We start from the raw sequence: 27,773 nt of genomic DNA, 5'->3' as shown, positions 1-27,773 counted from the left end.
CAATACCCAAAAGGCTTGGGTAGAAGCAATTAAAAATCAAACAAAAAGTTACCAGATGATGTTATAAGGTACCAAGCATCAGCATCACATCAGTATCCACAAGAAGCTTCCATCAATTCCCTTCTCCACAGGAGTGTTTCAAATTCACAGAGTGCTTAGCACACCCACACTGTACAACAAATCAACTCAATTAAAAACACAGTCTCAGCTTCCTCTGCTGCACTACCACTGTGTGAAACAAGCCTACCACCACAATTTAAAATAATGCTGCATATTTAGAAGACTTGAGAAATAAAAGGAGGACATAATCAAAAATCTATTTCCTGCTTTAAAAACCCAAAATGAAGTTGACAGCACTTAGTATGACAGACAGAAGAGATGCATTTGCCAAAGCACGAGAAGTGGCATAAAATGGCAGTAAATCAAATGTATGGGCAGAGCCCAGAAGGAGGGAACAGAAGGGGACTGATCTGCTTTAGTAGTGAGGATACAGTCTGAATCTGGGGCATCCAACATATTCAGGCAGCAATAATCCTCCTGTCCACATTTTGCTTGTCTTTCAAACAGGCAAGAAGCACTCCTGTGCTGCCCAACAACCAAGGACAGTTTGCAGCTGGCACCAAGGCAACAAGCTCCTTTCCTGCCCTCACACAGGATGAAGAGACAAACCAACAACATTAGCAAAAACAAACTAGCTTGAATTAGAGCCGTCCTCCCAATTCTCTTCCAGTTGATGAAAATCAAAGGCTTTTCTTTCTTTAAAAAAAAAAATTTATCTTCTCTAATAACATCTAACATTTCAAAAAGAAAACATGTTTACCCAGTTTAATCTGTCATATTTATTATGTTTTGAAATTTTACACATAAAGGCAAATCTAGTGGATAACACATGCACTTTCAGCTTCAAATTTTAATCTTTTCCAGATCAGCACAAATTAAAATTTACCATCCATGGAGAGGCTATATCCTGGCCACAGTTCAATTCTTAACAAACCAGTGAAAATATATACATGTCACCAAAAAGCCACAAATTTAACCACATAATGCATTCAGGCCAGATTCTCATTTAATGCATGAAATTACAATCATAACAGAAGAGTAAGATGATCCTCTCAGGAAGTAATAAATATTTAAGCAGAGCTCCAGAATTTTGCAACCAAAGATGTAAAACTTGGTGCAACCTTTAGTACTGCCCACAGCAATGTGTGCTCTCTGGTCACATTTCTGTCCTCTTTCAGACTTTTGTGCTCCTTCCCTTTCACGTGGGTCATGAGAAGTCAGCAATACTCATCTCTTGTCAGCACCCTCACTGTTCTTACCACTCCCAATGGTGGTGGCTGCTCTCAGCACAAACAAATAAATCCATCTCTCCAGGGGCTTTCCTCACTCACGGGGCCAAAGTCCAGCTCTGCCTGAGCTCATTTCCACCTCCCTCCACCCACACCTTGCAGGTGTTAACAGCACACCAGGCCAAGAAGGGGCATTTGAGTTTAGTTGCTGAGGCTTGGCACTTGCAGCAGTCTGGTCATAGTAACATCCCATAGATCCTGCAGCGTGACCCAACTACAGCAGCAATGAGAATGGTTTGAGAGGAGGCACAACCAACAAACAACACACCACCAAAATACTTTTCTGCAACAGCTTTACCAGAAATATTCTCTCAAACTATCGCTACCTGTAAATTGACTTTTACAAAGAAACCATAATTAAATTGACCATGAATAAAACACCCAACTTTCACCTCCCTAACAACTAATGCTTTCCCATGATCTCACCACTGCACAACAGCCTTCCAGCCTAAACATACCATCTTGAAGAAAAGTTCAAGAAGGCAAGTTACCCCTGTTGTCATGAAACAAAAGTGACCATTTTCTTCTACACAACTTCCTTTCTGCTTCTCCAAACCCCTACACCTTCTAGAAAACTGACTGTCCCCTGTAATTCAGGAGATCTAACCATGCTATGCACGTATGAACAGCTGGAAAGTTAAAAATACCTGCAGCTGAGATGCCAGTATGGAAATAATTGTAAACAAAGTTTATAAAAGCCACAGCTGCAGAAGGACAAGAAAACACCCAACAAACATGGTAATTAACACAAACATGTCACATCCAAGCCATCTTTGCAGCAGGACAAGTTGCTGACACACAAACCAACAAAGAACCGAGGCTGAGGCTTTCTCCCTACACAGCACTTGAGAGCTAATTAAGGAACATCAACACAGTGATCATCAAACACCACTTGAGGTCAAACTCCTATTTATAAAGGACTCAAAACCCAAAAATTACTTCAAGTTAAACTACCGACAACTTGAAAATGTTAGACAAATGAAAAGCATTTGTACAAACTTTCCCTTGGTAGGAGACCCTCTGTGAGAACAACTGGATGGTTCCCATCAGTTTTAAAAGGAAAATCTTAAAACCCCTCACAGTAAATCAGAAAATAGTAACTTCACTTTTTCACTTTTTCAGAAAAATTGTCAAATTTAAAGTAAGTGTAAATAAGTGTTTCTAGCACTGGACCAATATCCCCTTAGGTTTTACAACATGAAAGCATCACATTAAGTTACACTGGATAGTTTGGTTTGCAAAGAATTAATTTCACTTCAAAAGGGGCAGGAATACCTACATTCACTTGGACTACATGGAAGTGTTACAACAAGGAGTTTGCAGACTCACAAAAAAAGGCAGTGCCAGCAGCAGAGCCCAGGGTAAAGCAGAACTGCCCCATCAAATAAAACAGCTTGATCCAGGCTGAAGAACCCAGATCAGCACAGCCTGAGGATGCAGTTTTTCATTATAGATGAGCTGAGCTGTGACCCCACTTTGCCAACTTTCTCATGGCTGGATGTCTTCTGTAGGTGTAGGTTTAGGGATTTTTTATATTCTTGTTTTCTTAATCAGTTCATCCCACTAAAGCAGGTAACCATGGCTACAGACAACTTAGTTGAAGTCAGAGTGACACAGAAAGCAATGCAAGGATACAGGCCAAAATAAATGCTGAAGTAAGAATAGACAGCAGAACTTAAATTTTAAAAATCTTCACAAGAATATTTTTAAAAATATCAGCACCTTGAATGTCTTCCCATTAAAAAAAATCATCCTGTTACAAATACAACTTTTGTGTATTTCAACTAGTTCATTAACAATGACCCAGCCACACCATCACAGTAAAATCAATCCAATGCAAAAAACTCACCTTCACAAAATTGTCAGGGAACATGCCCCTTCTGCCATTTAACTCCCCTTCCAACCATCCTTCTTCTTCCAGTTTTTTCACATTCCTGATGATTTCCCCAACTCGGATTGTTAACTCATCATCATGCACTGCATCGTAGTCATATTCCACAATATAGTCCACTAAAAAAGAAATGAAAAAATAAAAAAAAACATGTACAATGAATACAACCCAGACTGGGAAATGCAACTTGAAATCCATGCATGTTCAAAAGGCAAACCTAACAATTAATGCTAAAAACAGGAATCTCCCTCACAGCAATGCTCATTTGTGAACTGTGACAGTCCCACGTATTTTTGAGAGGGAGAAAAAATTGGAATATTAGAATAAAGTAAATTTAGGAAGAGGACAACAGGTCATATTTTGGTGGTGGTAGGCTTTTGTTCATGTCTGGTGCTAGGAATTGCTGGCAATGTTTTTTTTTTTCCCCTACCAAGTTCCAGCTGAAGATTTACCAATTGTGAATCACTGCCCACAGGGCAAGCGCTTCTGACTCAGTGCCCGTCCGGGGCCAAGGATCAGACACTGTGTGTGTACATACTTCCAATGCTTTGTTAATCCTCATACTCGAGCCTGCTACTATGTTTGCAAAAAACTAACTGGTGCACACACAGAATCTTTGCAGGTTTGAGCCAAGAAAGGCAATACAGCCTGAAGGTGTGTGATTGACAATATCACACAACATAAATTGCAAATATGTAAGAAAGCACCTTCCTTCAGAGTCATTTGGTTTGTGTGAAGTAGAATAAGCAAATGAGCTTTATTTTTGATACAATTAAGTTTACTCAGAGGAACACAGCAGTGTATTCACACACTTGTCCATCTGTTGCACAAGATCCATGAGAGTTGCTCACTGGCAGCTTAAGGCTTGTTTGGCAATAAAGACCCATTTGTTCATCAAAAAATTCTGTTCATGCCTGAAATTTCCACAAACCTGCAGCAATCAAATAATCTTCCCCATTAGTCCCCATCATCCCTCCCTATTCAGTTAAATATCCAGGCACTGCCAAATGTTAAAACACTGTCCTCACTGAAACCTCCCTCTCCTCTGCAGATCACAATGCACAAGAGCACAAGGGTAAAAGACAGAAATCCTGAAAAGTTGTAGAAGTTTGGGGTTTTTTTTGGTTTTTTTCCAGGTTAATCTATTTTATCAGTGCATAATAATACCCAACAATTAGTCAAAAAATGAAGGTATCAAAAAGGAAGAAGCATTATTTCCTTGTTATTGAACTTACAGCTGCATTAAACCAATACGTAATTCCAATCTGTGGGCAGTTTTAATCACAAGTGCAGCTGCAGCGATTGCAATTAAGCCTTTATCCCTCTGCTGCCTATGGACAGCCAGAAAACCCTTAGTAAAAAACAAAACTACATGATGGTGCCATGAATTCAAGAGATGCTTGAATGATATATCAGGCAAAATATTTTCTGAATGCACCCATTAACAAAGGAACCAGTAGACATAAACATGAAGACTTAATTTTGCCAGACTTAATTTGAAGATTTAATTTTTAAACTTTCTTCCTTTAACAAAAAACAATCATTTTCTTCCTTATGAACAGAAATCATCACTAGAGTTACCTGCCTATGATACACACCTGGAACTTCTAGCACACTTTTGGTACTGTTGACATTTATCTTTGCCAAATGTACTCTTTAAACTTGTTTGAAATCATCATATTCCCCCACTACTGCCTGCAGCAAGCAGAGTAGTTCTCTCTTGCTTCTGCACACAACTGTCTCTTGAGTGGCTGACAAAATATTGCCAAACATACAGGGAATTCTGGAAGTCACAAATCATAAAGACAACAGCCATTCATCACCTAAGAGTCTGCAAACAAAAACATCACCTTCCAAGCAACTCAACCCAGCCATTCTGGAAACCTATAAATGTAGAAAAAGGCAAGAAATACCCACGTGACATATTTCTCTCCTGATACACTGTTTTGAAGCACATAAGCAGGTCTACAGAACAGCTTTACAAAGCTAAACATGGAAAATGGATCACAACGGAGTGCCAGTCATGGCAAATGCTCACAGCAGTGACTGAACTGCCAAACACCTGGTCCTTTTTCCACAGCAGCAGCAGATAATCACAGCCACACTGTGTCAACATGAACCAATTCTATTGAAAGCTTATTTATTCCCTTGGGAGAACGTTTCTATATTTGTGTTTGAAATGCACAGCACATTCATTTGGTCACCTTTCCAGACTACAAAACATCGACTTGGTCATGCCAACAACAAATCGAGAACCTGAAGAACCTCCCAGTCACCATCCACACGTCTTTATGTTCCAAAGACAAACAGCAGTAAACAGACATCAGCCTCTTACACTTGAAATTGAGGTGCTGAACTTCCTCCTGTATTTGTGAGTGATACCCAAAGCCACTCTTATTCTCATGGATGCATACACAAAACAGGAATTCTGTTGCCTCGTCTGTGGAAGGGACCATGGGGAATGTTAAGACAGTCATCCCATAGATTTTTTTCATATGATGGCAGAGGATCAGCAAGGAGCTACACATCCCATGTCTTGCTACCATGTGGTCCTCAAGAACACTTACTTTTGCTTTTCAATATTAGCAAGTAGCACTAGTTAAATCATCTGGGTGATGGGCAAGAAAGCTCTGTACTGTCAAAACAGTCCAGATTAAATAAACCTCTGAAAAATACTAAAGTATAATATTTACCCAAGTAAAAACAGCGTCCAGAGATGACAGAAAATGTTTTTAAGGAATCGCAACTCCTTATAATAACACTAACTAGACATTACATTACTTTACTGATCATACTTCTTAATGCTTGTACTAGTTCTGAATGCTTCAGGTTCTCACTTAAAAGCTTTACTCAAGAACAGACACACTGCAATCAGTCAGCAGTGAGGTGAACTCCAGTAATATAAGCTGGTCAAAATTGTTTTTAAAAATTCTCAGCTGGTAGAAGGTACAGCAGAACTCCTCAGCAACACAAGCTATCAAACCCCCCTATCTTATCTCCCCTCTGCTTTTTACACTGCTGTCTCCTTTTCAAACCTCACTCAAATCAATTATCTGGAGCTTAAAGTCCATAACAATCAAGTCTCAAATGAAAAATAGTCTTAGGCTTAAGCAGGAACACTGAGGTTTACTGTGCTTTTCTAGCACATCCAGGAAACACTAAAGTTCACCAGAGAGGGGCAGAGAACTTTCTCCTGAGTTTTCACAGTATCTGCATACAAGGAAAGGCTGAAAGAGCTGGGAAAAGGCTCAGGGATATCTCATCAATCAGGGTGGAAAATCATTGGAAAAGATCAAGCAGTGCCCAATGAAAACACAAGAGGCAGTGGGACGAAATGAAAACAAACAAATGCCACTTAAACATCTATAAATACACTGTCATCCAGCAATGACAGCTTTCCAACACACTCAGGAAACCTTCCAGATGGTGTTTTTTGAAGGTGCTGACCCATTTTCAGGGGCAACTGACTGATTAAAATCAACACAGCTACAAAAAAAATTATTGCCTGGACATATCTGGGGGAAGATGGCTCTATGGGAAAGGTCTGCTCACCCCTTGCTCTTTAGCAGGATGACAACCTCATTAACAAAACAAGAATGAAACAACTGGGTTGGACATTAGGAAGAAATTCTTCACAAAAGGGTGAAAAGAGTGATCATATATTGGAATGGCCAGCCCAGGGAGGTGTTTAAGGAGAGACTGGATGTGGCACTTAGTGCCGTGGTCTGGCTGATGCGATGGTGTTTGGTCACAGGTTGGATTCAATGATCTCAGAGGTCTTTTCCAACCTGGCTGATTCTGTAATAAAACACACCAAACCCTCAAAGCCACTCAGCAGCTACAGACTACATTATTCCCCACAGCACAAAGTGCTGTGCTACCTAACACTTCTTTGACAAAGCAGCCAAGACAGCAACACTGCCTGCAGCAGGCATTCAGTCACTGCTGGCACAGCTGGACTCCCCACTTGTCCAAAATTACACAACCAGTTCTTCTGCCAACCACATCCCAGTGCCAAGGCAGAGGCTAAGTCTCCCAAAAAGCACAGCCACATTATACCTATCTCCTCTGGTTTTAAACAAAGGATGCCTTCAGCTACTCAGACCCTTTCTGAAGTTGTCTATAAGAGGTAACTAAGGCCCTCTGGTAGCCCTAAAACGGAAATCAAAACATAAATCAAGGAAGAGTGGAAAATATATCAAAATTTTAGCATGCCTGTGTCTTCAATAGAAATAGGCACTCATCCAGCAAAGAGCACAATTTCACATTCTTGGTACTTTGTTTAGGGTATTACAATGTTGTGAGAACCCAGTGACTTTTCTGTAGTAGACAAAAAAAGACAAGCCAGATCTAAAATAAATTCCATTAAAAACACACTTTAATAGCTTATACTTTTTTTTTTAAAAAAGAGGGGAGAGGGATTCATCAGAGAACTGAAATCCTTGTATATACTGGGAAGCCTTGCTGAAACTTGCTGCAGGCCTGGAGGGACAGAGTCCAATGTGAAGCAGCAAGAATTGCTGCAGTGCTCCATAGAGGTCTCTTCAGGCAGGTTTCAGGCCAGTTCAAAGTCATTTATTGGAACAACAACCCTGGAAAATCGTGTGACCTCCAGAAGTACCTTGCCAGCAGAACTGCAGTTATGTTAGAAACTGAGCTTTTGCTTTTCCAATTTAGCAAAACAGACAGTTGCTGGATGGCTAAAACAAACTTCATTAATACTGTTATTTCCACTTGTACATATATCACGTAAAACCTTCAAAGTTTAGTCTCCTATAAAACAAAGCCTAACAATTTTTTTATTATATATGAATAGAGTTACAAAGATATTTTATAGCAGACCAAGTTTAGAGCAAAGACAAAAAGACCACAGAGGACAAAATCTTACCCTTTTCACTACCATACTGTTCTTCACAACTGTTTCAAAATCAGGTGCTGAACTTAAGGAGAATGATCCTTCCAACTGCTTTCCCACAAAAATCCTTCTACCACTTATGAACTACAGGAATTCTAGCTGGTTTAATACTAATATAACAGTATATGTTCAGCCACTTAAGACAGACTTTAACACTGAAAAAGTAGCTCAGGTGTTTAAATGCTGAATAATGAAAACAATTCCATAAGTGTTAAACTTAAGATGTGGTTGTAAGAGTGTTTTCTTTCCACTTCAATACCATATAATTTCCTGTCACCCTGACCTGAGTCACTGATGACAACCCAGATGCTTAAATAGAAGGGCTTGACAGACTTCCCACTGCCCTTAAAATTCTAGTTCCTGATCCCAAAACTGTGAGCTTTGTCTACAAAGCTCTCCTGTAAAGGCACCCACGAGGTGAGCACCAGGGTTTGGGAACCAAAGACAAATCCCTCCTGGCCAAGAGTTCCCACTGCTCTGCAGCCAGGCTCTCTCCAGGCTCTGCATCTGCTTCACACTCCTGATTACAAATGACCAGAATGACCAGTTCCCCCAAGATCCAAGTATTCCTTTGGGGTACAGATGTAGGTTTGCTCTCCCTCAGTCTGAGCAGGGGAGTGCCTCACATTTCCCACTATCAGGGAAACCATCTAAGCACTGGTCTTGTGCAAGAGTCCTTGCCTTCCTTTCACACCCCAATAACCATCCAGCTGAGAACAGCCGAGGGACTGAACCTTGAACAGATGGAAACATTCAGTACTTCCTACTTCCCTTCTCATGGTGCCCAATAAAGCTACATCACCAACAGAGAGTGGGAAACCCACGGAGCTGTATTTCCAACACATCTTAAGCCAAAGATGTTGTGATCCCCTGCTTTCTTCTGTGTGCATTCAGGGGTCCCTTCCCTCTGCTCTCTGCTTAAATTAGTAGTAATTTATAACACTGGTGAATCAGATAAAGAAAACAGCCCAAGAGAAAGCTTGCAGTGACAACTTTCTGTAAGTTTATCTCCTTAATATGTCTCACTGCAGGTCAGACATAGGACTGCTTCAAACCACTTTAGATCAACCTCTACATCCCTGTTACATCCCAGATCAGGAGCACACTGCTCAGTGAAGCTCCAAACCACCCTCGTTTGTGGTGCTTCAATTCAGTGTGGAAAAGTCTCACAAAGTAATCTGGAATTTTCACTGAAACTAAACCCAGGAACACACTTAATGCACATTAATCTTTAACAGGCATTGTGTCCATGGGACAAGACCAAAACTACAATGGTATAAAAATGTCAAAAAATTTGAAACCTGAATATGGTCTCTCACACAAGCAATTTCCCCCTACAGATCCACTCATCTTGCCCCTCACCACTTGCTGCTTTGCTCAAAGCCAATATCTGCCATGAAACCACACCCTAATATAACACATTATTGATACAAAGCCACTGAATTCCTGTCAACTCTGATGGTAAGGATGCAGTTCCATGCTATTAAGAAACTGAACAAGTGTAATTAGCTAATGGAGGCCACACAGTCCACACATATTTAACTGTACAGTCACCAGTTTTGAGCCACACCACACAGAAGAGCAGACATTTCACTGAGCTGAGCCATGCAGAGCCATCACACTCACCTTCCACGTGGAGGACTCACAAACAGTTGCATCACACAGGCTACTGCAAGCATTAAGCATCACCAGTGAGATTTTTGCCTTCACAGGAGCTCAGAAGGAGGTCAGGTGCCCTGCACAGCCCCTGGAGTGGCAGTGACACATGGCAGAGCCATTTCTGCCTGTGCCTCCTCCCAAGGGAGCCACCAGTCATGCCAGCTCCAGCCCAGATAAACAGCTCTGTACCAAAGCAGTCACACCTCCTCCCACTCCTGAAGCTTTGATCCCATGTGCCAGCCAAGCAAACTCTGCTGTCACAAGGAAGGGATGTGGCAGAGGAGGTTCTCTGCAGTTTAAGACAATGCTGACCTCATTTATTCAAATTTTAACTTATGGTCTTACTTTAAAGCAAAATGCCCAGAGCCACAAGAATTCTTTCATTAGTTTATAATAATACAACACAATGCCAATACAACAGAAATATTTTCATGTCATTCTATGTACATTTTCTTTGAAGCATACACAATTAATTCCCAATTTGCTGTAAGCTAATTATTCTAGTCATGGATTATTTCAAAGACAGAGAACCTACATCTATACAATTTATTAGTTCAGGTTGTTGGGCAAGCAAACAATCCTTTCAAAGCACTAAAGATGCCTCCAATACATACAAACACACAGTGTTGGACCCAAGCTGATTCTACATAAAACCAGCTCAGCCATGTCCACCCAGTCTCTGGAAGCACCACAAACATCCTGCTGTCACCCAGTGGGGACTCAGTTTGGATGCCAACAGGATTTGCTCTGTTTAAAGTCATTTCATGTTGAAGTGAGTATGAGCCTTCACTCTCTCTTCAACACACCCCCTCTCAGAAGGCTCAGCAGGTTCAAAACAGGGCAGTCAGACACTGCTGCACTCAGGATAAATTCCCAACAAGCCCCTTTCCACTTTCTCAGCAATGGGGTGACCAGCCAGAGCTGTTGGATATGTGATGGTTTATAAGACCTGTTAAAAACTTAGGAAGTACTCTCCAGTGCTTACACTGAGGGTATTAAAGATAGCTTTTAGGAAAAAAAGAAAGAAGTCAGAATAAACACACACCCCAGAGAAAACGAGCAACAACAAGCCAACCAAAAAATGGCAACAAAGCAACTTTGACACTCTCACAATATCCCACATGTCATGCAAGCCTTTGCTTCTCCCTTGAGCTCCAAGAGCCCAGCTACTGTCAGCTTCCCATGTTAAGTCCTGTGAGCTCAAAGGGAAAAAACTACCATTGCAAGAGAGGAAGGAACAAGCTGGCACAAAGGCACTTCTGCTATTTGCCTATGAGGTCTCACCACATTTTCTACTTTCTAATGATAACAGGCACCTTATTACATCCTTTCAGTATATGCTTTTTCCCAAGGTCTGTAGTGACAGCACTAGAGGCACTGGTTTTAAACTGACAGAGGGGAAATTCAGATTAGACCTCAGGAAGGAACTCCTGCTGCTGAGGGTGGTGAGACAGCACCTGGAGCTGGCTGGGGATTGTACTCTCTGAGAGTTCATAATTTGGATGTCAGTGGCATTGCAGTGAGAAGGTATTTTTGTGAGAAACATTTAGTGGATGAAACTAATTTCAGTTTGGCCAACTTCTGCAGAATTTCCTGTCAGCTGTAAAGGTAAAATCGAAAGTGTAAGTAAAAAACTTCAGTGACAGATATGAGAGATCTTACGGATCATAAGAAATCTGTGAAAGTTACGGATGTCTCTGAAAAAGAACATGCTACTGACAGGGATTTGTTAATTTATTTGTATGTTTTATAACAAAAAAAATCATAAAATACATTTGTGCCTGAATCACAGGATAGCTTGGGTGGGAAGGGACCTTTAAAGAACATCACTGGACAGGGACACCTGCCACCAGACCTGGTAGCTGCGAGCTCCATCCAGCCTGGCCTGGAACACTTCTAGGATGAAACATCTGCAGCTTCTCCAAGCAGACTGTGCCAGTGTCTCAAGTCTGTAACAGGGCAACTTGAGTAAAGTTTCTTTTTCCTTTTCTTTCTGTCCACCCTGCAGTATCTGTTATTTTTCCTCACTTCTTTTGTAACTTGCTCTGTGCTGCATCACCTAGTTCTAGCACAAATATTTTCTGCTTAAAGCAACAATTCCTCTACATCCGTAGCTTGCCTAAAAAAAGGAAAATAAAAACAAAATAAAAATAGCAGTGTACCCTTGAGACAGTCTAAAGCCAGGAGACTTGGTTCTGTCAGCACAGAACTCGTCCATCTGGAAGCCGCCTGGATCCGCCTGGCATTTTCAGACTGGGTAAGGCAATGGTGCATTCTCCAAGATATGACTCACCATGCATTTTTAATAAAAAGTTTGTCTTGAATTTTACAGCTCAGTAAGAATGCCTGGAATAATTAGGACAATGAACAGTTGAAAACAGTTTGAAATGTAGATTTTTTCCTCGCAAATTATTTCAACTAATGAGAAACTCATTGCATTCTAACAGCAACCACCTCAAACATCAGTTTCTTGTGCTGGTTCGGGTGCAATTAGCAAGAGACTTTGGGAAGGAAATTAAACAGTATAGCAGAAACCCTGCCCAGCAGCCTGCTCTGAAAGACACAAACCACATAGGCCTCCTTTTCCCACTCCAGGCTCCTGTAATTTTCTGGAGTGCATTGTAGTGCTTAACACTGTATATAAAACGCAAGTGAAAACTGAATGTTTGTCAATTTTCACTTACCTAAAGGAAACTTATTCACACATGCCCTCAGTTTTACAACTGTGCTGTAGATAAGTCACCACTGACAACCAGATGGGAAGAAACATGTTTTAGGGATACCTCACTCCAGATTTAACAACTCTAGAAGAAGTACCCCATCATGTCTCCTCCAATATTATCAGAAATACTTGTCTTAAACTCAGTCATAAATTTAATAAATTGTGGATTTAATTTACCCCCTCACTTCTATAAGCAAAATAGCTGGGCTCTTCCATTTACAGCCCAAGACATGAAATGGGAAGTATTAGAATAAAATCTCAACCACCCCCAGGTATTTAATACTTTATAAGGATAGAGGAGGTCAAAATGTTTTGCCTGGGAAGTGACACAGAGCAGAAAGTGATGGTTTGTGCTGCATGCTATTTCCCTCAGTGTGAGCAGAGCTCAGAGCAAGAAACCAGCCTGGAAATGAGAGGTGACACCTGCAGGAAAGGCAGCAAATGTCTCCACAAGCGGAAGTGAAAAAATGCTACTAATTCACATTGCAGAGAAAACCAGGGACCTTTGAGGGCACAGGGGAACGTATTTAAAAAAAACCACACAACCTTTTTTGAAGCCATGACTCAGACATTGTTCCATATATAGATTTATGCCTCTTCCTCTGTTCCTTCCCTTAAGTTAATTTTATAACATCTATTTGGCAAAACATTCAAGGTGAGTCACAAAACACTGAATTACAAATTCTGCTAAAACAAAGCCACGAAGAACAAAAGAATCATACCTCATCTAAATTTTGTTCAAATCCAAAGTACCAAATAAACAGTGAAAGTACCTTGAGGTCAACACTGTATTTATACGTGTTCCCTTAAAGCCTTCACTAGATAATTAGCTCACAAAAATAAGTTTGAAGCTGAAGACTCTGTTGCTTATCTGAGAACTCTTTTTACAAAGTCATTCCCCTGAAAAATAAAAAATTGTATTTGAAGTTTCCTTTCTTCTGTCAGGACTCCACACTACTATAAAAGCTTCAGCGTCTCCTGCAGATTTTTTTTTCAGGATTCTCCTAGCCAAAAAGGACATCATGATCACAGCCCCAGGTTATGAATTCAAGAGTTATGAAAACAAGAAAATCTCTGAAAGCCTTTTAGGTTTAAATGAAAACTCCTTTAACGCTCCAAAGAAATGCAGAAATGCTTTGACAGACAGCCTACAATTTGGCACATCTCTAATTCTGAATGACAATTAGTACTTGTGCAAACATAGCAAGAATCTGGCTTTGAAATAAATTTACAGGAACTTAAAAGCATTATTAGGAGCATGCACAAAGTGTTCTCTTCATCTGTAAAAACAGACATGATGCAAGAGTCTGAATGGTCCCAGATTGGAATTTTGCAAAAACCACAAAATATTCTTAGCATTACAACAGGAACAAGTGTTTGTATCTGACTCCATGCTGTCAGGGCATACTCATTGTGACATAAAGTTAATTTATTTTTTAGTGTGGACATTTTAGTCAAGACAATAAACTCAACATCTGATGGACAAGCCCAGAAAGAAATCCCTATGAAATGGATTTTACAAAAGCCAGTCAAAACAGCAAATGCTCAAGGGCACCCTACAATCTCAATCAGACAGTTTTAAAGGAGGCAAAATTGTTTCATTAGGTCAATTATGTTCTAAAAGTTCAGAGATCAAGCCCTTCAAATATCTATTTCCACATGTATTTAGAAGGATTTAAGTAATTCTCATTAAGATCATTATTTCAATCTGCATGGTTTGCAATGCTTCCAATCACAGGAAAATAGGGTTTGAAAAGACCTCTGGAGGTTACTTATTCCAAACTGCTCAGAGCAAGGTTAATCCCAAAGTCAAATCAGGTTGCTCAAGGCTTTGTCCAGCTAAATTTTAGAAGCTTGAAAGGATGGAGAAAAAACAGCCACCCCAAGCACCTTTTCTGATACTGAATTCTCATAATTTCTCCACATTATATTCAGTGGGAATTACCTCTGTCCTAACTTGCAGGCATTGGTTTATAATTTTTCACTGTGCCTCCAAGGAGAGCAGGTTGCTCTCCTCTCCAGGCTACACCTGCTTCTTGCACACCACATGCACCAGCCTCCCAACCACCCTCAACTCCCCAGCTCAGGGGCATTTGAGGGGAGGGAGGAGCAAAACTGGACACAGTATTAGAGTAGGGAACAACCACTTCCCATCACCTGCTGGCTACTGCCCTGCTCGTGCCCCCTGGCAGACAGTAGGGTAGTTCATTACTACTGCAGCACTTCCATTCACTGTGGAGTTTTTTAGGTACCTGGTCATAATCTTGAGCATTTGAATAAATCAGTGTTATGTGAGCACCCCTACCTGCCCATCCTCCTGCTTCACTCCCAGTAATTCTTTCCCAGTACACCCATGTGGCTGAAACATGCCAGAAGAGCAGCATCTCTAAAGTAAGAGCTGTACATCTTTTATTTTTAGGGTTTTTTGCAGAGTCAGGACAGAAGCACTCAAATCTCAATCCTTCCAAGGAAGACTTCAGGGCTGCCCCAACACTTGCCCTTCTAACCTGATGGCTGGCTGATCACCAAATATGCAGCTTGGAAGTAGCTACAGCATGTGCAGTGTCTGGAAGAGCTAATTGATAGTAACACGATTGGTATTTGAAGAATTTGAGAAGGGATCAGAGGCCTTACAGGAGTTCATGAACAGCAGTCTGGGATAGCAGAAAAGCAAGGGACAGCAGTTGCTGCCATCAGGAGACAAAGCACCTAAGGCAAGTTCACAGAAAGCCAACCCTCACCTCCACTGTTCTCAACACAGTCACTTGAAGGAGTAGTTTGGATTTCAGAAACACAAAGGAAATACTCTCAGTTGCTCCCACATATTCACAAGCACAGGCATAATCCTGGAGACCCAGCTACATATACAAAAAAAAAAAAGTGAAATCAAGAGAGAAGCCAGCAATGCAACCTCGGCTTTTTCAAGCACCAAGGTCAGGATTGAGCACTTCAGTCACTGCTCAGAACTGAAAATCCAGGATCCAGCAGTGAACAGCAGGATCCAGCAGCTCTGTGTTGATGGGAAATCAGTACAGTCTCCTTGCTGCATGGAGATGGCAGGCTGTGCCTTATTGCACTGACAGCACATCTCCTGTTTCATAAACAGCTTTATTTCATCTGCTGTTCATCCAGCCTGAGGCTTTCTGTTACTGGTTATCCACCAGGGCAGGTTTTCTCCTACAACCTACATATTAGAAGCTATTTACATTACAATCCATACATGTGCCTTATAGTTCTCTCTCAGTAAAGATGAAGCACTAAGACTGAAACAGCAAACCCTTCCCACAAAATAAGCATCTAGTAAGGTGATGAGCACACGAAAACAAGGGGAAGCAATTTTATACACTCTTAATTGTGCTTTTACTTGACAACCTCACAGTGTTAAATTTTATATATATATATCCCTATAACACACAATGATTTTAAAAATGCCTTCAAGCTCTCCTCAACCTGCAAAGGGTGTCAGCTGAGATAGTTTCCAATTTCCCTACTTCCTGACCCCACACCCTAATTCAGATACTGGTAGGCTTTAAAAGCAGACCCTGCTATACTCAGGCTTCTGATAATGTGAATGTATCAATATAATGGTTTTTAGTATAATCTTCCCCTTCACAGACACTGTCCTTCCCTGTGCTGAAGGATGAGATGTATTTTCAGTAACCTGTGGGTCAGGCAACGGAAGCCCTGTATTTGGTTTTCAAGAGCAAAACAGCACAGTTCATGATAATTTATCCTTAATTAAAAGGCTACACTCTGCTGTTTGCACTTCTCAAGAAAATCTGCTGCCTCTTTATCTACCATACCCACGAGAGCATGTGATTAACATATTTGCTTTTATCTTCATGGCTTCAAAAGCCTTGCTCACCTCAGCACTTCCACTGCCCCACTTGCAGCACAGCATCTCATTCCACCTGGCTTCTGAACAGCACCAACTCAGCTGAACACAGCAAGAAGTGTTGTTTGGGACACTGTGGTTTCAAACCAACAGCCCATGGCCCACCCTGTAGACACTCATGCAGCTTGTAAATCCTGCTAATTTTGTCAAGTCTTACCCCAAAATCTCTTAACAAAAGAATATTGTTCACTTCACCTCCCTAGGGCTTTTCAGGATCGACTGCTTTAGTCGCTTACAGAGACCAGAGTTTTACACTGACTCCAGCAGTCTGAGGCTACAGGAGTGACCCTGCATGGGCTCTCCCTCCTCATTCTCATTTCACCATCTCTTCCCCTGTGCTGGTCTCACAGTTGTGCTGCTCCAGGGTGTGTCAGTCTAGTTTGCTGCCAAATCAGCCAGCTGGTTCTCTTCCAGATGGATTCAGCCTTAGCCAGAGTCTTGAACTAGATCACTGTATGGACACATGATCACTAAACCTGCCAAAAGGGGAGATTAAAGAACACACTGATATTTGCATTATCCAGGGATTGACCATAGCAAGAAATTATGGATCTAGCATTCTCCTGGCAGTTTGTTCTAGCAATTAATAACTTCCCTGACAGAAACATTTAGATGTTAAAATGAGTGCAAATAGCAATGTGATTTACCTCAAGTTTTAGGCAGGCTTATTCTACTTAATCTTGCATTTACTGGTTTTATGATAGTGCTAAAAAAGCCAAACTACATAAAAGCATTTAAGTGATGGGAACGTTGCAAGTCCAGCCCAACTGCAGAAAATCAGGATACAGAAGAACAGATGCATACTTTTACATATTGTGCTCATTCCTCTTCTCTAGACATAAACATTATTGAGAACAACCAAAATCAACACCTACAGAAATACAAAAGGCACCTCAGTAACAGGTTCTAGCTGTTTAGAATCTATTTTCTCTTTAAAGGTATTATTAAATCAATTAAAAATTGCAAATTAGAGGTACAGTTTAAAAGGAACATTTGGCTGGCTTAAAATGGATTGGGAGGAATAAAAAAAACCTTTAAAGATAAGAAAAAATGCTGTGAAATAACCATTTTGGTGGATCACGAACATTTAGGGAGAACAACTAATACAGGCACACTGAAGGAACTTAGGAAATTATAGCATGGGTCTAGTGCAAAGTAACCGCAGGTTAAAATGGAAAAGGAAAAACGCTACATTCCCTGACTCCTGAAATTCTGTCCCATCCACTCTCTTGCCCAGGAGGTAAGGACTGCAGCCAGTGAGGCCATCCAGCTTGCTGGCATGATGGCAAAGCTGGCACCCACCAGGCAGCTCCTCAGCTCCCGGCAGGGCTCACTGGAGCCAGGGCCAGGCACAGGCACGGCACAGCTCAGGCCCTGGCCAGCAGCAGCCTGGAGTTATCTGCAAAGCACAGCCTGGAACTGCACCCACAGTGTGACAAGGGAGATTAAATGCAAAGCAGCCTTAAAACAAATCTGTTCGTAGCTCAAGGTACAAGTTCAGAGTTAAGGGATGAGATTCTTCCCCACTTCATCAAACTAGTGGTTTTATTTCTTCAAGCAGCAAAGATGGAGACGGTTCTCCCTGATTGCCAAACATGCATTGAGAAGAAACAACTTGAAACATTCTGACAAGTTTGCTTTTATGTTTTTCCTAAAAAATAAAGAAACAGTGCAACTTGGGGAAATAACACACTAAGAGGAATGAAGGTACACTGGTATGTTACCAATAAAGCCACAATTGAACTGAAGAGCCAAAATTGGAAGACAAAAAATTTCAATCAGGGCCAAACAACTGCTGTAAGTGTGCTGCAGCTGCCATCAGTGTCAGTAGCATCCTCATCCTCCTCCTGCAGCCATGAGCTCACTCTCAGGTTTTGGACAGCCAGCCTGGCTGAAAGCTGATTCAGGAAGACAGGGAAGTTTCAGATTATTTAGTTCATACAAGCAAGGGAAGAGAACAATGCTCATTAGCCAGAGGTAAGCAAAGGCTCTGACTAAACTTCAGTGCCAGCTTAAAAAGATCAAACTAAATCCACAGTCAAAAACATTTGACAAAAGCCAACCACTTAGAAATTTTATCAAGGAGGCAGAAACTGATGACTTAAAAGTCTTCTTTAAATAGTAAGTCAGGCAAGTTTCCAGGAACTCTAGCAAAACTGCCTTATTTAAAATTAAAGTAAAAATCATTAATAACTGCCATCCACAAAAATCTATTCACAGCGGCTGCAGAAGCAAAAATAATGAGATTGCCTAGCACTGCTTAATTCCAAAACCATTTGCCACTAATGACAAAAAGTACCATGTTTACAGAGATTTATTTACTGTTAAGAAACAGTGCAATTTAAGCCATTTAAATAATTTCAAGCAGCTCTTTATCTAGTTAAAACTAGAAAGCAATAACATTCATTTTGAGTTTCTTCAACAATAACGTCAAATTTAAACTCAATTTGCAATCACAAAGTTCTTCAGCACTAAGTGGAGAGCAACTGCAGCCCTCACCTGCAACACCGCAGGTCAGCACTGCGCAAACTGCTGAAATTACAGGAAAATGCTTCATTTTTTAATTATTCAAAATATTATATTTTAATTTATTCTGCTGAAAGCAGTCCTGCCCTAATACAGATTTCACAGAATGTTCTGAGTTGGAAGGGACCCACAAGGATCATTGAGTCCAACTTTTAAATAAATGGTCCATACAGGGACTAAACTCATAACCTTGCTGTTTTTAGCACCAGGCTCTGATGAGCTGAGCCAATCCCAGGGTCATGAGCACATTATAGGCAATAAATATTCCTTTAAGAAAAGTGAACTTAATATTCTAAATTACCTCATATTATACTCTCTACAGTGTACATCACCCTGAAAGTGGAAAGATTTAACTCATTTGGCAGAGAGGCACATACTGTGATTTTTCCTTCAGTCTGATTTAGGACTCTGCCAGTGGCAAGACTTACATTTTTGTTCAAAAATATCTACAATGCATCATTTTCTTTGTTCAAGATTTCTAAAAAAGAAATATTTCATAGTGATTGTATATGAAAAAGTCAATTCTGCATGGAAGTAGCAATGTAAAACACAATCCTACCCAAAAACTCTTGCTGGCATTAGTCAGAGACAGTAAATAGCAGTGCTGGTGAAATGAAGTCTGAAGTTTATGCTGGGAAACAGGGAATAATTTAGGGTGAAAGGACACTTACTGACACAGCAAGAGTTCACACCAGAAAAGAGGCAACTAGAAAGGCAGTTTTAGTGCTTCAGTGCTGCTGTCAGCAGTGCATCAGGACAGCCACGGGTGCTGCTCAAGCAGGGCTGTGCTCCCACCACCACAGCACTGGAGAAATCTGTTTCCCACCACCCCACATCCAAAGCAAAGGACAGCAAAGGCTCAGGCAACATCTCCACTGAACACTGGGAACATTTTAGATCATTGGCACATTCACAGCTCAGAGTAGAAACAAAAAGCAACATTATGGAAAGTCTAGTTTGGAAAGTCTAGTTATGGAAAGAAAAAGCCAAATGGAATTTAACTACCTTACAAAATACAGGATACAGTTTAAAAAAAAAAAGACAAACACACAGTTTAAAAGGAGCAGAAGAAAAAGTCTTCCCTGCCAGGGACCAGAATATATTTTGAGTGCCCAGGCAGCAATCACAGCTGATAGAAATCGTTACACCCCAGACCCACTAGCAACAAATTTCACCTGACTGACTCACCACTTCTGTCAAAATTATTTCAGTCACTTCAAGCATTTTCATTGCTGCTCTTTCCAAACAAATCATTTTTAGCAAGCTAGGTTAAGGATCTACCAGACTAGCAGTCATATGTGACAGCATCTCCAGGAAGCAAAACAAATGGGAAGAGCAGAGCTGTGACAGCCAGAGCAGGACAGAGCAGGCAGCCACCTCACTGAGCCCAGACAGCTCAGTGTGCCCGACCACACATTTCCTGTGTTTATGCAACAAAAACCCACTAAGGGGAAAAAAAAAAAAAAAGCACAGGGAGACAATGGAGAAAGCCCATGAAGGTGAGGATAGTGAGGATAATTCAAGGGCAAGGTTCTACCTAGATGAAACTAAAGCTCTTAAGAACTGTTAGAAATAAAAAAAGAAATCAAGACAGCAAGCATAATTCCACCCCTGCATGAAGTTAACTCTTGAATAAAAGGAAAAACTCTTTTCAACAAGATGAAAACATGATCAATACTAAAATAACTGCCCAGTAAAGGTGACCAGCACCTGGAATGACTGGCCCATGACAAAAGTATGTGTAGAGAGACTTCTCAGTATGAAGCCACCAAACCATCACCCACCATTCCTCAAAAACACAAAGAAGTCTGGCAGAACAAGGAGCAGTTTCAGGGTAAAAAAAACTCACGCTGAAAGGATGTATTTTCCCCACTCATTCCCATACATGTTAAACAGGGATTGCCACTGTCACAGACAGTGGTTGGCAAAAACCACAAGGCTTTTTTGACCCCTTATGGATGGACAACCACAGACTTGAACTAGGTATAAAAAAAGACCTTGTGAAACCACAAACACCTCTGAGAAAGTTCATAAATCACTTACTGCCAGACTAGGGGTTTTTATTAAAAGAAAAAAAAAAAACTAAAAAACTTTCCACTACAAACCTGCTTTACATATCCCTTTCCTTCCTACCTGTCTCCACAATCAGAACCTTCAGCACAGCAGTTCTTACAATCTTGGGGGACAAAACCCAAAAAACAAAAAAGGCAAGAGCTGAGCTGACAGAATCTCCAGCACCTTTTGATGCAATTTCTGCTCGTCTTCACCCAAAGTCAGGACCCATCAACCAGTAACTGGTTTCCCAGTAGCTTAGGCATGTATCTTCCAAAGTCAATTTTACACCACCCTCCCTTATGGTTCTGTCTACAGTAAAGAAAATGGTCACTTTGCTGACCACCACAAGTACAGCTGGTCAACATCAGGCTCATCAAGTACCTGAGTACAGAAGGGTTGAACAACTTGAATTCCTGATAATCATTTTTCTCTACAATAAAGTCTGACTGAAGCTCAACTGCACACCCCACCTTACGTATTTCTTGGTAAAAATAGCAGCAGCAGGACTCTTCATCTATCCTGTCTCATTTGCTCGGGGGTGTATGAAGTAGATTTTTGATTGCGATTGTTCTGTGAGGGTTTGTTTTGGTTTTTTTTTTTCTTTATGAATTGAAGAACAAATCCTGAAGTAATGTTCTAACAGGTTCTTGGAATACTACTGAGGAATACTGAAACTGCCACTGTCCCCACAGCAATATGTTAAAAGCATTAAGCCTGCTTACAAAAACCTTCTAGACTGTTTTTTGTTGCCAACATGAAGGTAGCAAAAGGCTTCACACAAGTTTAATGTTCAGTGAACGTACTCTGTAGACCAAATATATTTATACTTATTCTCTTGGCAAAGAAGAAGTATATCTGGCTTCTTAAAGTATTCCAAAATTATAATTTTTTCTGAAGATAACATGTAGCAAATTCAGATATACTAATCATGGGAACCACAAATCAAAATCTGCACAAATTTTTGGAAATAAAAAAGATGGGGGGATACATATAGCTAAGAAGATACTGACAGATGTTCAGTGGATTGCAGCTTTCCACTGTGGCAATTTATCAGCTGCTGCTGGAATGTTTCCTTCTCAGTTATAAAGCCATATGACAGTTAGCTGGAAGCTAATCTCCCCAAGTTAATATCAACCCAAGACAGCAAAAGACAATTCAATAAAATCTTTTCTACCTAGGACATCTGAATACATTTTTCCCATTAATCTGTTTACCGAGCTGTTTCTAGAGTCATACACACATGATTAATCTAGTGCAGAAGGTAAAGAATTGTAATGACAGGGCTCAAGGGTGTCACTAGACATTGCAAATAACTTTATATGGTCTTGTGTGTGTCACCTCTGATCACATCCCCCTCCCCATCCTTCAGATGCCTGAATGACACGTGCTCTTGAAACATTAATTTCCAGCGAACAGAAGAACATGAAAGAACTTGTTTCCAAGGCATTCTGTACTTCTGCCCTTCTCCTTTTGGTTCCTCCAGAGTCATACTGGCTGTTCTTACTTCTCCATAAAGCTCAAAAATCCTTGAGTTCATCAAAAAAACCTCAACACTCCCCTCTAATCCGCCTCTTACATGTAAAATCCCTTCCCCAAGCTGACATAAAAAACAAGCTCTTATCAAGAGCCAGCTCCACCATGACACCAGTAATAAAATAATCAATTAATGACTTCTCAAGCTAAATTGGGAGGCAACTACTAATTACACTGAGTGCAGAGCAGGCTACAGTTACTTCTTTTTCCTTATTTTTAGTGATGTTTTATTGTACATTCCTCACCCCTTTTGACCATGATAAAGAAGTACTTGGAAATCTGAATAAAGGACAACACCTTCAGAGAAAATCTGTTTAAAAGGTTCTGGGATCATTACACAATCCTTTCTAGAGCTTGGCCACGATCCTGGCAGGAACTGCTCTGTAACTGCACATACTCACAAATTGTTATGGTAGTAAATAACCCACACAACAGCAAACTCAACACAGTGTGTGCACCCACTCAGTCACATCTAGAACAGTAATAACATGCTGATTGTGCTCATCAGAAGAGGATTTCCTTTAGAAAAGGAAACTTAAGGACAAAAGTACATAAAACCATGTCATAGAAAAATCATATACAGTCATGAACTGGACTACAGTATTCCTAACAGAACTAATTGAGCATACGAAGGATTTTAACAACCCAAACCTACCATAGGTCAGTCCTGAGGTATTTCTCATTTCAGCATTACAGCCCGAGTTCAATATGTTTAATTAGCACACTAAGCCTTTAGCTTTAGGAACTGCCATCACCAGCCACTACAATGACCTGGGCAGACATTTCTCACTTGCAAATAAAACAATGCAGCCTGAAAATAAATTAAGACCAAGTCTCATCTATTCTGAATAATCACAAAAAGCATCAAAAAGTGAGATGCTTGGTTTCTACCAGAATTTGAAACACTGATTTCATTTTCTATTTTCAGATTTCATTTTAAGTGTGCTTTGACCCTCATAAGACAACTTCCACTGAGCTGAACAACTGAAAGCAGATCTTGATAATCAGCAAAACACCAGCCAGGAGGAGCGTCTCTCGCTTCACTAACTGCACGTTTGATCTGCTCACCGTGCACTTCTTCATTTTCATGCACAACGGGGAGGCAGAGAAGCTATCCAAAACCCAGGTAGCCTTCCACTGAAAAAGCTTTACCCCCGTTCTGATGGAGCATGTTTGCACAGAGCAGCATAAACACACAGGACACTGAAGCCACGGCCACCAGTGCCCCTGCACACAGCGGAGCTGCACGGCACAGCAGAGCAGGCTGCAGGTGCGAGAGACGGACAAAATGATCCGCGCACCGTTCTGGACCCCAGAGAGCTCCGAAGTCTCCATAAAGGGGAAGTCGCTATAAGCAAAGACAGCTCTCAAGAGCGGTGTTTAAGCTCACTCGCTGATACTTCCCTATGCTGACGCTTCCACTAAAAACCAGACCCATCACAAATGACTGTTTCCAGTGTGAACCTGAACACAGCAACATTCCCAGCGCTTCTACACTCGCTCCCTTCAAAATACAGAGAGTGCTTCCGCCTGGGTGGAGAAATGGGCGAAGGCGCAGCTCAAATTGACGCTGAGTGGAAAAAAAAAAAAAAAAAAAGGCAAAAAAAAAAGGCGAAAGGGCTGGATTTAGCCATGAAAACTTTTACGCTCACCAAGCCACTCCCTGCAAGCAGCACCGGGCACTGCTGCACACCTCGCTCTCCCCACGGAAACTCACAGAGCCTCTTCCCAGCCCGGCCCCTGGGCAGCCCCCGGCCCGGCCGGGCGGGAGGGAGCGCTCACCGAGCGCCTCACCGAGCACCTGCCGCGCCCGGCGGCTCCGCCACCGTCCCCCGGCACCGACACCGCTCCCGCCCGGGCATCTCGGGGGCTGCCCCGGGCCCCGCGGCTCCGCGCCCTCCCCTCAGACAAAGGGCGGCGAAGGCGCCCCCGAGGAAGCGGGAAGAGGGGGCCGGTCCCGCCGCCCGCCCCGCCGCGCTCACCCATGCTGCGACCGCCCGCCCAGGCTCGGCGGAGCGGCTCCGGGTCCCGCCGACACGCTCAAGCCGGGCACTGCGGCTCCATCCGTGGCGCTGCGGGCGTGAAAGGGGCGGCTCCGAGCCGCGGGCGGCCCGGGGCAGAGGCGCCGCTCGCCCGTCCCGTCCCGCCGCTCCCGCGGCCGCCGCAGCCGAGCTCGGGCACCGGCGGCTCCGCCCCGCCCACGGCGGGGGGCGCCAAGTCCCGCGAGAGCCGCGCGCCGCCACCGCCCCCACGCCGTTGCCAGGAGGGGGGTGACGCCACCGCCGGGGCTCCGCCCCGCGAGGGGAAATCGCTCCGCCCCCGGAGCCGCCCCTGAGGGCACGGCCCGGCCCCGCCCCCGCGCCTCGCCCTCATCGCCCCCGGGTTAGAGCCGCGATGGGCGCCTCAGCCGCCCCTCAGCGCTCCTGTCATCACCGCCCTCATCAAACCCCTCCTCATAACCCCCTCACAGCTCCCTCATCGCTCCCCAGCCAGCCCTCACAGCCCTCTCATAACCCACTCACCTCCCCTCACAGCTCCCTCATCGCTCCCCAGCCAGCCTCCTCACAGCCCTCTCATAACCCACTCGCCTCCCCTCACAGCCCCTTCATCACCCCCCTCACAGCCCCCTGAAATCCCATCATCACCCCCCTCAGACCCCCCTCACAGCCCCTTCATCACCCCCATCACAACCCTTTGTTCAGCCACCTCATCACTCCCCTCATCACCCCCTTCACGCCATCACAGAATAGGTCATGTTGGAAGGGACCGCGGTGGTTCCACCTCCCTGCTCAAGCAGAATTACCCAGAGCACATGGCATGGGAGTGTGTCCAGACAGTTCTGGAAGATCTCCGGTGAGGGAGACTCCACGGCCTCTCTGGGCAATCTGTTAGTGCTTGGTCACTGCACACTAAGGAAGTTCTTCCTCGTGTTCTGGTGGAACTTGCTGGGATCAGTCCCTGCCCGTTCCTCTGGTGCCATTACTGGGCCCTGGAGAAGAACCTGGGCCCTGCTCTGAGCCCTCCCTGCAGAAGGGACAGACCGGGATGAGGCCCCTCTCAAGGCTGAACAGCCTCAGCTCCCTCAGCCTTTCCTTGTAAGAAAGGTGATCCACTCCCTTCATCATCTCCATAGTCTCCACTGGACTCACTTCAGGAGCTCCATGTCTCTCACAGAGCCCAGAACAGGACACAGCACTCCAGATACGCCTCAGCAGGGCTGAGCAGGGGTGCATGATCACCTCTGTGATGTGCTGGCAACGTTCTTCCTAATGCACACAGGATTCCTTTCGCCTTTTTGGCCTCAAGGACTCATGAACAGCACTATCCCCCTCACCACTCCCTTCACCGCTGGGGCCACCCCACATCCCTGCCCTGCTTCCCAGCACAAAGTCCTCCCCTTCCTCTGGGTCTGGAGCACAAATCTCATGAGGAAAGGCTGAGGGCGCTCAGGTTGGAGCCTTTCACACAAAGGTTGATTACCCACTGGAATGGGCAGCTCAGAGACAGTGGAGTCTCATCCCTGGAGGGATGTTCAGCAAAGACTGGATGTGGCACTTAGCGCCAGGGTCAAGCTGACATGGTGCTGTCTCGTCACAGCCTGGGCTGGATGATCTGAGAGGACTTTTCCAACCTAACCATCCCCTTGGCCAATGCCATTAACATCATGCACGTGTTTGTGGGCGTGTGCACTGCTTTTGAAGAGTTTTTAGGGTAGGGGTCTTTCTTGTTGGGAGGGTTTTCTTTTTACTTCAGATGCATGTAGGAAAGTGCTCCAAGCTATATCAGGCTGCCACTGTGCAGGTTTTTGTGGGAAACTCAAGAATGAGTGAAACAACTACTTAGAACTGAAGCAATTTAAAGAAAAAACCCTGACCCTGAGGCCAAAAGGACAAGTAAACATGGTCTGGTTTTGATGAAAATCAGGGAATATAACACAGCAGGGCTCTCTGAAGTGAAAATATTCCCTCTTCTTTGCTGCAGACATCCTTTTATGAGTGATTCCAAATGAGCTGTTTCAGCCAAGCTCAGGACAAAATTAGCCTGAAAAGAATGTCAAGTATTTCCAGGAGTCAGCTTTTGCCTCGCATCTTTCTCATGGTACAGAAAGGGAAATGAGTCAGATCATGACCACTAAAGACAAAACATGAAGTCTGAGTGTATAAACATCTATATATCACATTTTATTATGGTATTTTATCTGCTTCACCATACTTTGAGGCAGGTGCTTCCATTTTTTTCAACTGCAGCACTGAGAGTATCCAAGTCATAGTCAGAATTTCCTTGAAGCAGGTGCAGTGTTTGCTGATAAATGGCCCCATGATGATACCTTTAAAAGGAAATTTTATTTTTGATAAAACTACAACCCTCTTGCACCCCAAGGTTTAAAGTACTTAAGAGGAGGTTTGGGACAGAAAGAAAACATCAGCCTTAGAGTTTGAAGTCTCTTCCAATAAAAATTCAGAAAATAACTTCCATGAGAATGAATTATCCTCATCTGTCTAATGTACCACTTTTTTCCACTTCCTTTGTAGAGCTACGTGCTAAAAAAGATGGATAAAGAATAAGAGGAATTATAAATTGTATCTGATGTAGCAGTTTTTACTTTTTTAAACTCTGCTACAAAGCTAAGTGTGCATGAACAAGATGTGAGAAATAAAATGTCAATAGTGTACATGTTTAGAGAGCATTGAGGGAGCTCCATGTAGCCTTCTTTCTGGAAGCTTCTTTCTGGAAGCTTCTTTCTGGAAGCTGGCCAAATCTCTTTCCAGTTTATATTCACTTGTGCTGACATAAAGCTGCCATTGCCCCTCCCTTCAGCCTAGAACAGGCTGGAGAGCAAAGCCCTGGTTCTTACGCTGTGCACAGGTAAGAGAGTGGTTTTGTGAAATTCTGTTTCATTTCAATATGCCTTGATAACTCCAGCCAGGTCTGGCTCAAAGCTTCTTAGCAGCCTGAGTACAAAACCTGAGTTTTATTCTGAGTCATCTACTCCAATGATAAAGCACCAGCATCTGCTGGTGCTGTGCTTCAGCCTCCGTCCTCTTTCCAGTACCAGAAATGGGATGGCTCCTTTGGGAGCCCCTGTGGGAGGCTGCTGAGCCCGAGTCTCTCTCTGTGGGTGAGTGCCTGCGACGCTGCTGAATCCATCCCCTGCAGCCTGAGCAGTTTTCTGTCCAGAGCTGGGCTGTGCCCTGTGAGGTGTGTGGCACTGGCAGCTGGGTCTGCCC

The 27,773-nt window shown here is 42.8% G+C and overlaps 1 protein-coding gene across 3 annotated transcripts in view; it reads right to left on the bottom strand.

Moving 5' to 3' along the window:
• The window catches only part of CD2AP (CD2 associated protein), a 76,802-nt gene extending 51,092 nt beyond the window's left edge, over positions 1-25,710 (bottom strand). The window contains exons 1-2 of one of the 3 annotated variants that reach the window (XM_064411749.1): positions 25,695-25,710; positions 3,199-3,359 (exon numbers count right to left, since the gene is read on the bottom strand). In XM_064411749.1, the coding sequence (XP_064267819.1) occupies positions 3,199-3,359; position 25,695 (162 nt within the window). In that variant the 5' untranslated portion in view covers positions 25,696-25,710. Of the gene's footprint in view, positions 1-3,198; positions 3,360-24,527; positions 24,743-25,348; positions 25,380-25,694 lie in introns of those variants that run through there. The other 2 variants (XM_064411746.1, XM_064411747.1) reach the window with 2 other exon arrangements.
• Positions 25,711-27,773: the final 2,063 nt, after the last annotated feature.

The sequence above is a fragment of the Passer domesticus genome, chromosome 3, assembly GCF_036417665.1.
Source record: "Passer domesticus isolate bPasDom1 chromosome 3, bPasDom1.hap1, whole genome shotgun sequence".
NCBI lineage: Eukaryota > Metazoa > Chordata > Aves > Passeriformes > Passeridae > Passer > Passer domesticus.
Note: the sequence above shows the minus strand (reverse complement) of the source record. Positions and strands in the feature narration are given on the sequence as shown.